This window comes from Brassica oleracea, chromosome C9, assembly GCF_000695525.1.
Source record: "Brassica oleracea var. oleracea cultivar TO1000 chromosome C9, BOL, whole genome shotgun sequence".
NCBI lineage: Eukaryota > Viridiplantae > Streptophyta > Magnoliopsida > Brassicales > Brassicaceae > Brassica > Brassica oleracea.
In genome coordinates, this window is record NC_027756.1 from 19197649 (window position 1) to 19210271 (window position 12623).

The 12623-nt window shown below is 31.7% G+C and overlaps 2 protein-coding genes across 2 annotated transcripts; one reads left to right on the forward strand and one right to left on the reverse strand.

The window, feature by feature from the left end:
• Positions 1-6611: 6611 nt before the first annotated feature.
• Positions 6612-9407, forward strand: LOC106318393 (la-related protein 6A-like). Its single transcript, XM_013756348.1, has 11 exons — positions 6612-7041; positions 7146-7227; positions 7556-7650; positions 7787-7852; positions 7939-8018; positions 8115-8199; positions 8301-8348; positions 8437-8502; positions 8592-8747; positions 8915-8990; positions 9070-9407. The coding sequence occupies exons 1-11, from the start codon at positions 6754-6756 to the stop codon at positions 9246-9248; spliced, it is 1221 nt and encodes a 406-aa protein (XP_013611802.1). The 5' UTR covers positions 6612-6753; the 3' UTR covers positions 9249-9407.
• Positions 9408-9558: 151 nt separating this feature from the next.
• Positions 9559-12319, reverse strand: LOC106318392 (3-oxoacyl-[acyl-carrier-protein] synthase I, chloroplastic-like). The gene is made up of 7 exons (XM_013756347.1): positions 11775-12319; positions 10814-11245; positions 10575-10748; positions 10371-10484; positions 10168-10269; positions 10016-10082; positions 9559-9932 (listed from the first exon to the last, which is right to left on the reverse strand). The coding sequence occupies exons 1-7, from the start codon at positions 12228-12230 to the stop codon at positions 9865-9867; spliced, it is 1413 nt and encodes a 470-aa protein (XP_013611801.1). The 5' UTR covers positions 12231-12319; the 3' UTR covers positions 9559-9864.
• Between the last annotated feature and the right edge of the window lie 304 nt (positions 12320-12623).

Here is a 12623-nt window from a genome sequence, read left to right on the forward strand (position 1 = left end):
AATTTTAAATGTAGAACTTTTACCATTTTTAGTAATTTATAGTCATTTTAAAAAATTTAAAATATAACATATAAGAAAAAATCTAAATTTTTTTTATTATATCTTTAGTGTGATTGTTTAATTTATTTTAATAATATAAAATTAAACAAAAAAGAGAGAGGGTACAAAAATTATTATCAAATATGTATTATTCATAATCATTAATTGTCATATATATGTTAACTATATTAGGTAATTCTGTAGCTTTTATTTAAGGAAAGAAAAAATATTATTTGGTACAATAATAATTAATTTGATAGTTAGTTTAATAAAAACATAGTATAAGTTTTTATGGACTAACTTATTTTTTTAAGAATTCTAAGAATCATCCTTGTGATGACACGTTGCTATGAAAACACTGCTTAATGCTTCGTGATCAATATATAGGGGGATTGTTGTGACCAATTCACTTTATTTCCCTCTTGATGATGGACTCTCTTGACCCGTCCCTCCGAGTCTCTTGTGACTTCCACGTGAGATGTATGTGAGTGGAGCTCTGGAGGCTATAGGATATGGTCAACTAAATCATTTACTAAATTGAAGACCAATACAAAAGAGCATATCCATAAATTCTTGAGAGAGAGAGTTTTAAATCTCTCACTGTTTAGACTAAAACCGACTAAAACCCTAATGAAATTTAACCATTTTTGTTGTAGAAACTTTAGCAGAATATTTAACATTTTTGTAAAACGGTCTTCATGTTTAAAGGTCTTTATATTTAACATTTAAATAGAAAAAACGTTACCATAATAGTCTCTTTCTATATATTAGTCCCAAAAAATCTCAAATATTTTTTTCATGAGTTTGCATATAATTTCTCTAAGAAACTTATTTTTTTAAAAATGCTCTAAATGTACTGCAAGTCGGAATATGTTGCACATCTCATATATACGAAGAATTAGAATAAACATTATTATTCCCTTTGAAACATTTTCACATTATACACAACACATACGAACTGTTGATTACAATATAAAAGAGATAAACCAAATATAAGACTACGAATCCTAGAAATGTTCTAATTCGTAATAGATGTACGGACTACCAAGTCCTTCAAATTACACTAATCTTGATTATGTCGAATATTACCGATATTGCTAGTGTTGTTACATCAAATATTCTAACTTATAGATGAAAACAACATGTGTGTACATTATAAACTGATCGTGTTTTCTAAAGTAGTGAGATGCCTTAACAAACCTTTCAGCTATAATAATAATATTATCAACAACAATCTTGATCAAACAATGTGTTTATCAACTACAGCCAAAAGTATTAAGCATTTGTACTTGATATAGACTCCAAAGAAATTGTAGAAAGAGAGGAGAGAATATAAATATTCTCATTTATTTGGTGGAGGACCAAGTGTGGACCAGAAAATAATTTAGCTAATCGCATCTCAAAGGCAAGCGATAAGATACTATATGGGCATCTAATTACAGTGTTTCATTTATTATGAAAATTACTTGGACCAATTTTACCACAAAATCCTTAACGAGACATACAAAAGTAAAGTCAGATAATTCAGAGAAAACTCATTTTCTACTGAAAACTCATTCATTTCCATTTGATAAGTGAAAATAATGCATATTTTATGCCTTTTAGGAAATTTGGTTAATGAGTTACTCAAGAGCTACTCATTATTTTAGCCTAGGGTTTATATTTAATAATAACTAAGGTAGTTGTTGTAAACATAATAGAAAATTAAATAAATGTAATAATCCAACTATGATTTTTTATTGAGAAATTTCCTATGATAATTTTTTCTAGTTTATCTTCACAAAAGAGTTCTCAATGAAAAAAATGACCAAAATAAGTTTTATTAATAGGTAAAACTACATTTTTATCCTGGGGTTAACTAATCTAGAATTATGGTTTAGATTTAAGGGGTGAGATTTTGGGATATGATTTCAATTTTTTTTTAAAGAATATATATTAAATTTTTAAAAATAAAAATAGACTATTGTTTTACTCGAGTGCTATTTTTGTGACAAAAACTTAAAAAATGATATTTGAGAGAATTGCCCCTTTTTGTAAGTAGATTTTTAGTGATTCTATTTTAATAGTATAGATTCGGCTGTTACTCAAACCATCTTCTAATTATCATATAATTAATTTAATAATCATTTATTAATTAGTATGTTTAGATCACCATTACAATCAATGATCTTTTATTGATTTAAAGTTTGTGGAGTTTAAGAAAACTTATGTATCATCTCATGAATTTCATTTTGACCATATATATTGCCTAGTCCACACACCCACAGATACATACATATATATATATATATACATATATCCCCTATATATTAATTGAGGATATTTTAAAAAGTTATAACCTAAATTTTATAAAATTTTTAAAAAACTCATCCTATGTGGCACTTGTGTATGCCTTCTAAATCATATTACAAAGAATTCTAGAACACCTTCTATAAACTATAGTCTAAAAATTATACTCTCTAGCAAAATAATATTTCGCATGCTATAGTTGGTCGCATATATCAAATCTTTATTGTTTCACAGCCTTTCCTTAAATAAAACCTACAGAATTACCTAGTGTGATTAAAATATATATATAGCAATTAATGATTTTAAACAATAAAGATTTGATAACAATCTCTATACTTTTTTATCATTTTTGTTTATTTTTTTATTATTAAAATAAATTACATAATTACATTAATCATATAATAAAAATCTAGATTTGTTTTGTATATTTTGTAATTTAAATATTTCAAAACGAGTATAAATTAATAAAACTGTTAAAAATCACACATAAACTTTTATGATCAAGGTTTAAACTTTTTCTATATTAAGATACAATGATTATAAGACCATATGAAAAATAATTTTATTTAAATAGGTTTTTATGTTAATATATATATATATATATATATATATATATATATTTCATATCGTTTAAATTAAACTATACATCGAAAATGTATACCTATATTCTGATATTTGCATTGAACATATATTGAAAAGTTAATATTTTAATTTTGAAATCTTCCTTGTTTTTTAAATGATTATAAATTATTGAAATTATCCCACATTTTAAAAAATAAAATCGTTGGTGTAAACTTTTGTTACACAAATATGCAAATAACCATAAAATCATATGAGTAGAAAATTCATTTAATAAATATCCATATTAAAAGTGTACTATATATATATATATGTTAATATCATTTAAATTTAATTATATATCATATACGATAGATAAGATTGATTGTTTTGATTTATTTACCCTAGAATAATTGCGAATAAATAAGAGTGATAGTTTGATTTATATGCACAAGACAATTTATTTCATAATAGTAAATGATTTCTTAGTTATTTAATATATATACTTATTATTTTATTATTTCATAATATGCAGAAAAACATAAAAAATAAATATAAAATATTTATTCTGCAAAAGGTGCATATCTTAACCTAAGTATGTATCTTTTTAATTATTTTAAATCATAAACATTTTCTAAATCTCATGTCAAAACAAACAAACAAAATGAGAATAAACTTCAAAATCAATATTCATATCGAACAATAACCAAAATGAAAAAGAGAAAAATATTGAAAATAGATAGGATTGATACGTGAACGTAAACTTCTCATAACCATAATTAATTTTTAAATTACTAAATCATGATATAAAACCGAGCTGACATAGTTTCATTGTAATCAAATAGACCCGAGATTTTTCGACCTAAACATTAGGTTCTTATGCGGTAAGTAATTTTTTAACCTAAAATTTTATTAAAAATGGGATCAGCTCATCACTAAACAAATTAGGTAATTAACAAAAAGTTAAAAAAATTGTTTAAAGACCAAAATATTAATTCAATCAAGAATATAAATTTATTTTCCATATAATTTTTTTTATATAAATTTATCAAGCGAAAGGCGCAGGTTTTATCCTAGTATATATGTATATGTAAAACAATCTAAAGTAATTCTTATACGATATGTTGACATATAGGAAAGCAAATCTCTTATATATTAATTGAGAAACATTACAACATTTAAGTGTAGCCACGTGTCATCACCAGAATGAAATTCAAAATCCTTAGAAAATATGTTGGTCCAATTAAGTATATATTATATCTTTCATTAAAATAATCATAAAATTAATTAAATTGTACAATTACTATTTTCTTTTCTTTTCTTAAATAAAAGATACGGAATTACCAAATATGACTAATATATATATGACAATTAATGATTCTAATAATAAAGATTTGATAACAATTTATATCTCATCTATTGTTTTTGTTTAATTTTATATTATTAAAATAAATTAAACAATAAAATTAGCTATAAAATTAAAATATAGATTTTTTCGTATATATTATATTTTGAATTTTTAAAAACGACAAAATTACAAAAACTATTAAAATTATTATGTAAAAAATTAATGATCAATGGTTTAACATCCCCTATATATTAATAGAGAAACATTTAAAAAGTTTAGAATCTATAGTTACTAATTAAAAAAATGTCGTGCTAGGTTGTTACGTAACTGGAATGTTAATTTGTTTATCTGGCGACTTGAAAATGAATTGAGAATTTTGTTAGTCCAAAATTAAATTGCTAAAGAATGTTATATTATATAGTATGTCCATTATGGACCATTCAATTATCAAATTGAAATTTATTATATATTATTTCCTTAAATAAAACCTACGGAAGTACCTAATATGATTATGATATATATAGTAATTAATGATTTTAAATAATGAAGATTTACTAATAATCTGTATACTTTCTATCCTTTTTTTTTATTCTTTATTATTAAAATAAATTACACAATTACATTAATCGTATATTAAAATTTTAGAGCTTTTGTATATGTTGTATTTTGAATTTTTCAAAACGAGTATAAATTACTAAAACTATTAAAAGTCTCACATAAACTTTTGTAATCAATTTTTAATTTTTTTATAATAAGATATAATGATAATAAAATCATATAAACAAATAATTTTATTTTAATATGTGTTTATGTTAATATATATATATATATATTTCATATCGTTTAAATTTAATTATATATCATATACGATAGATAAGATTGATTGTTTTGATTTATTTATTCTAAAATAATTGCGAATATACAAGAGCTGTCATTTGATATATGCAAACCAATTTATTACATAATAGTAACTGATTTCTTAGTTATTTAATATATAATTATTATTTTATTATTTCATAATATGCACAAAAATATAAAATATTTATTTTGCACAAGACGCAGATCTTAACTTAAGTATGTATCTCTTTAATATTTTTGAATCTTAAACATTTTCTAAATCTCAGGCCAAAATAAAAGAAATAAATGAGAATAGACTCAAAAATTAATATTTATATCGAGCAAATAACCAAAATGACACAAAAATGAGAAAATATCGATGATAGATAGGATTGACACGTGAACGTAAATTTCTCATAACCATAATTAACTTTTAAATTGCTAAATCATGATATAAAACCGAGTTGATATAGTTTCATTGTAACCAAATAGTAGGCATGAGATTCTTCGGCGTAAACGTTAGGTTTTTATGTGATAAATAATTTTTTGACTTAAAATATTTTTAAAAATGAGACCAGTTCATTAGTAAATAAATTATGTGGTTAACAAAAAAGTTTTTAAAAAATTGTTTAAGGTCCAAAAATATTAATTCGATCAATAATATAAATTTCATTTTCTATACGATATTTCTTAAATAATTTTCATATAAATTTACTCTGGGCAAGGCGCAGGTCTTAACCTAGTATATAGTATTATACTCGATATATCATTCTTAGTTGGTGATTGTCAACATGTATAATGATCATTAGGTGCGTAATATTTGATGATATGCTAGTGTATAGATCAACATTCCTTTTACGTGGTTGATAAGAGAGACTATAAATATTCAATCTCCGAGTCATCATTCCAGTAGTGTTATAAAGATTAGTTGCTCTCTCATGTCTTAATCCTTTAGGTTTCGAATACAAGCCAACGTTTTGTCATATCGTTTACAAATATGAATGTAGTATCCATCGTTTTTCTTTCTAGATAATATGCTTCATCATTAATGACTATCTCGAACTTAAAACACGTCAAAATCAACAAAGAGCATAAAATAATATTGAAAAAAATAAAGTTCTATCATGTTTTCTTTCAATAAGCTTTACTCGCTGAATAAAGTAGTATCAAACATAGACTTCCAGCTTCCACCCTACTAAGTATTTAATCGGCCAAGCAAATATGTATATGTAGAAGCATTGGTGTAGTGGTACAGTAATCAACTTGTACTGGGTGGATTAAAGTCTTATCAAACAGATATATTAAAAATTATTTTATTTATTTACATAAAAAGACATTTTATATGATTGGATTGCCCATTGTTTCTGTTCTAGTGGTTTACTAATACACATTTTATTCAATGTGATTTGATCTAAATGCACAATTGTTATATTTTGACCTATGTTTTTTTCCTACCGGCGAAATCAAAGCCCATTAAGAGCCCATGCTATTCACCATGAACCAACTAATGTCAATTACGAAAAAGTCAACAATCATTTAAAAACGGAGGAAGGAGACGACGCGCCGGCTGAGGTAAGAGGAGCAGGAAGAGAGACTCAAAGGGCAAAAGGGAGGCGGGGCGGGACTCATTCTTCTCTCTTCTCCGGCGGTCTTCGTCGTCTCTTCCTCTTCGCTTCGGGAACATGGAATCGACAGAAGCGCCTTCCGTCGCCGTCGTCAAATCGCAAGTAGTGGAAGACGCGATCGGATCAACCGCGGATGTTTCCCAACCGCTGTCACATGAGTTCGATTCGTTACGAGTTGCTGGATGTTCCGATGACGTTGCTGTTGTATCGGAGATACCGTGTTTGCCCCCGTCAGATGATGATTTTGACCACGGGGAGGATCGCGATCAGGATCACGGCGATAACGATGTTGTTGTTGTTGTAGTTCCCAAGGATGATGAGTTGAAGCAGAAGATCATTAGACAGGCAATTAGTTTTGATCTTATATCTCTCTCTCTCTAGCTTTTACTACGTTATTAAAGAGTAGTAGGTTGTGAATCAAGTCTGCTCTTGTGTGTGTTTTGTTGCAGGTGGAATACTACTTTAGTGACGAGAACTTACCTACTGACAAGTTTCTTCTCAATGCTATGAAGAAGAACAAGAAAGGCTTTGGTTAGTATATGTATCTCCTTGGCTCATTGAAAGTTTGAGACTTTATGACTGATGAACTAGAATAGATGCTTAAGGTAGACTTACTTCTTGAGTTGTTTTCTAGTGCGGCCAGCTTCTTTGGCTTAACTCACATTTCTGATCATTGAAAGTTTTGAAACTTTGTGACTGATTAACTAGAATGGTTGCTTCTTGGGTTGTTTTCTGGTGCAGTCAGCTTTCCTGTCTCAAACTTCTTTTGAGTAACTCAAATTGCTGATCAGATCTCGTTTCTTGATTGAAATAACGTGGTTGGCTTATGATTTTACTCCATCATCATTTGTGTATGCAGTTCCCATATCTACCATTGCTACATTCCATAAAATGAAGAAGCTTACACGAGACCATGCTTTCATAGTATCCGCGTTAAAGGAGTCTTCATTTCTTGTAAGCTTCTTCATTGCAGACTTAGTAGTTACGTGTAGTATGAACGGAAATCGTTGGATAGCGATAGGAAATTAAATTAGAATAACAGATGAAAAAAATGTACCGATTCTAAGTGTCTCTCTGCTCAAACCTGCAGGTTGTTAGTTCGGATGAGAAGAAGGTGAAGCGTCGAAGTCCTCTTCCTGAGGTCAGGGATCCAAAGGTATCGTCAATTGCTTCAAACATGAATCTAACTAATGTGTTGTATAGTTGCTTCCTTTTTTCGCTTCTAACTTTGGTGTACCATAGATTTTCACTGTTTTGGTAGAAAATTTGCCTGAGGATCACTCAGACGAGAACATTCGTGCCATATTTGGTAAAGCTGGAAGGTATGCCTTAAACTTTCTCGCATGTCATATCATTGCTATAGCTTTTGGTTATATCATTTATACATACTACTCACTCAAACAAAATTCCAACTGTAGCATCAAAAGTGTATCCATATGTGATCCCAATGCTGTTGAAGAATCAGAGAAGGGTTGTAAGAAGGATAAATTTATCAGAACCAGGGTAAGGAACTTTGTGGAAATTTTCTAACATGAATCACAATAAGGCGTTATGGTATATTTGTGTTTATATAAGTAACTGGCTTTCTCGTCTTTTGAATATAGTTACATGCCTTTGTGGAATATGAATCAGTGGAGGCTGCTGAGAAAGCGGTAAGTGTCAAATAAAACTTAAACGATCGGAATGGTAGCTCTCTTGTAAGGAATGATTGTCTTTATATACCTGTATTAATTGGTGCAGGCAGCTACACTAAATAACGAGCAAGACTGGAGAAATGGGCTGCGAGTTAAGCTTCTTGAACAAACAGTAAGTTGTAATCCCTCAGGAATTTCAACTTAAAAATACATATGGAAGCTAACTATAGCATATATAAATTGATTGCTTATTCACCATAGGGAAAGTTTGCACAGAGGCGACCAGGTAGGAAAGAAGTCGATACAGTGAAGGACAATACAGGCCAAGTGCATGATCAAATTGGGGGTGAGGAGAACAAAAAGTCAAATGAACATCAGCATCACCGTCACCATCATTCTGATACTCCGGCTGATAATGCAAGTGTCATCTTATTTCTATAACTAGATCTAATGACCTATCTTTCATGGCATTTGATTAAATATTATGGAATCAACATTACGGTCTGGTATATTGTAGGAGTTGCATAGTTTGATACAAAGCAGCTGTTTTTTAATTGCAGATTGTTCTTTTGAACCATTTTCAGGATAGTGGAGATAAAAATGGGAACAAAACCAGAAGTCGGGGACGGGCAAGGCGACAGAATAATCAAGGCGGCAACGGTATTAGTACTTTCTTTAGAGTAAAGTCTCCCTTTGTTTGCAAATGAAATTTTGAGACCCTTTTGTCATTGTGCTATAGGACATGGAAGTTCACCATCAACCTCATCGTCTCTTCATCATTATTATCATCATCATCACATTGAGGTCTCAAAGCCGCCGCCTGGCCCAAGAATGCCTGATGGGACGAGAGGGTTCACATTGGGGCGTGGTAAACCGCTTCCTGCTCCCACATCTGCTCAAACCAGTCACGAAGCTTGATGGGTTTCTCATCTATGTTGTATCATTGTGTGCTCTTAAAATGTGAAACATGCAAGTTATGAGAAATGGGATGTTGTGTGGGATTTGAGTTTCCTTTTTGCATATTCAAGTCCTCTGAATCCTCACTAGCTTTTCTAATGAATCCATTTGATGACTTCATGCTGTCTTGTAGTTTTGTTCTTTGCTTCACATTGACAAACAAATAACATTCATTTTTGAGCATTTGATTTTGTTAATGACACATTAGCCATGGATAAATACATTAAAAGCTCACATTATAGGCAGACAAAAGTCATACAAAGGAGAATGCAAAAAAAAAAAAAGATTGAGAACTCCTTTCTGAGAATAACATCGTTGCTACAAGATTCTTGGTTCTGTTTATAAATTAGACAAATATGAAACGAACTCATACAGATACAGATACAAACATTTCTTACGATTGAGAAGCAAAATTTGAAATCTCAATGACCAATAAGAACAATGTTGAATGGAACGTAAAACGCCAAAGAAAGAGCACAAACTCGTGGACCCAAGAAGCTCAAGGAAGATGATGCCTGATGGATGAAGGTGGTGATGTAAGAGTTGGAGAAGAAAATACAAAAGGGTCTTGAAGGAATCAGGGTGTGAAGGCAGAGAAGGCGACAACTGAGTTATGTCCACCGAACCCAAACGAATTTGATATGGCTGCACCAAAAGAAAAAGACATACATTATCAGATACACCATCGTCTGTTTAAGACAATGACAACAAGGGCAGTCGTCACTTACCAACGTTCACCTCATGCTGCTTCTTCTCGTTTGCGACCGTGTCAAAGTCCACGGCTGGTTCTGGGTTCTACAGCAAAGAAAAGCTTATTATTGGGTTCTTGCTATGGATAATGTTAAAACTTGTGAAAGATTTTGTTTATTAAACAACGTACAAATTGGTTGATTGAGGGATGGAGCCATCCAGTGTTGATAGCCTTCACGGTGGCGATGGCTTCAAGACCTCCAGCAGCACCAAGGCAGTGACCTATCATAGACTGTAACATGATACATTCACAAAACTGTCACGTCTAGTAAATGCAAAGCAAGAACATTCAAAAATAGCGGTATAAGGTTTGATGGAGCGTTGAAGACGAACCTTGGTGGCGTTGATTTTGATCCCAGCAGTGCTCTTGAATACCTTTTTAATGGCATTAATCTCAGCAAGATCACCAGCAAGTGTGGAAGTTGCATGCGCATTGATGTAATTTACCTGAAAAAACGTTTAAACAAAACCACAAGCTATGAATGAATATAAGTAGGAAATAATATGTAATTAAGATATGGGAGCATGAAAAGTTACCTCTTCCGGTGAAACACCAGCATCTTCAAGGCAGCTCTCAATGCATGAAGAGACACCAAGCCCATCAGCTCTTGGATCAGTCATATGATGAGCATCACAGTTGACAGCACCTCCAAGATATTCTGCTACAATTGGCGCACCACGTTTCATCGCATGTTCCAAGCTTTCCATCACCTATTAGAGCATAAAATAAATCAACACAACCTATGTGAGAGTACTAGGAGTTTTCTTAACCATACCAGAACACCAGCTCCTTCACCCATGACAAAGCCATCTCTCTGTTTATCCCATGGCCTCGAAGCGGTTTTCGGGTCATCATTCCTCTGCGAAAGCGCCCTGCAAGCAACGAAACCTCCCAGACCAATAGGAATAATGGCAGCCTCGGTTCCGCCAGCAATCATCATATCAGCTTCCCCACGGCGAATGTGGTTCGCAGCAGCGTAAAAGCAGTAGTTAGAGGTGGCACAAGCGGTGGAGATCGAGTAGTTTGGACCCATCAGACCAAGATCAATCGCCAACAAAGCAGAACCCATGTTTGTGATTGCATAAGGAATAAAAAACGGAGATATCCTCCTGTGACCTTTCTCAATAAGAGCTTGAACTCCGTCTGAAAACACAGTCAAACCACCCATACCAGTCCCTACTAGTACTCCAGCTCTCTGCTTATCAATCTACAAAGAACACCCAAACCAGTAAACAATCTAATAAGACAATTAATGTATTAAACCCAAAACGGTAATTAGGCGGGCGTTTTATAGGGGATTATCGACTAGGCAAGCGTCTATGCCCCAAGACCGATCTTTAAAAAAATCGTTCAAGAAACTGATAGGGGCTTTATTGGTTAGGCGGGGGCACCTATGCCCCCAAAACTCATCTTTTGAATAAAAATAGTTTCTTTGAAGTCTTGATTTCGCCGCCTAGACGGACGCCTAAACTCCGTTTTTAGAACTCTTGTTAAACCCATCAGAGAGAAATCAAGTTCATGTTCAAAGATTAAACCACCTTAAACTGAATAATCTTGAAATCAATCATAAAGTTTTGAACATTACCAATCTACAAGAACACCCAAAACCAGTGATGTATACACTAAGACAAGTAATGTGTTAAACCCATGAGAGAAAAATCAACTTCATTTAAACTGAATAATCTTGGATTCATACATAAAAGTTTTGAACTTTGATTCAAACTAAGAGAGGGTACCGTGTTAAGCTTATCACCACCAAGATTAGCACTTTCAAGAGCCTTCTTCCCAGCTACAATGCAATACTTCAAGCAATCATCAAGCCTACGCTCGTTCTTCCCATCAATGTAACCCTCAGAGCTAAACCCACGGATCTGGCCACCGAATCGAGTCGGGAACTTGGAAGCATCGAATCGATCAATCAAGCTGATTCCACTCTCCCCGGACAGCAGTTTCTCGTAGTAAGCGTCGACGTCGTTCCCGAAGACGGAGACGAGCCCCATTCCGGTGATCACGACGCGTTTCTTCGGATCCGTTTCGCGTTTGGGAGCGGAGACGGCGGCTGATGCGGAGATGAATGTGCGTCTCCTGGTGGGTTGTCTCGCATTGGTGATTTGATGAGATTGACGATTCGAAGGTTTGATGAGTGGGTTCGGTGGGGAAGCACGGAGGGAGGAGGATTGAAGAGCTTGCATGGCGGATTCAGAGAGAGAGAGAGAGAGAGAGAGGCGATAAGTACGATGTTTGTGGAAATGGTGTGCGTTTGTTTGGGAGGAAAGATATTTAGAGTTCGTCACATTTATCAATTCACCGGAAAGTAACTTTTGTTTTTCTTTTAGTCCCTTTATATTTACAACTATTTTAGTTTCGGCATATATAGTTAAATTATTTTTTTGGGAAAAGTTTTGATAAAAATACATCAACAAAAGTTGATTAAACTTTTTAATACCTATATTTTTGCTACCTCATTTAATTCTGTAACTAAATATTTTATTTATTTTAATACATTAATTTCAAATTTGTGATTATTTTAATACTCAAATTGTGTTTATTTTAATCAAAATTTTAATAAATTTGTTACAAATTTT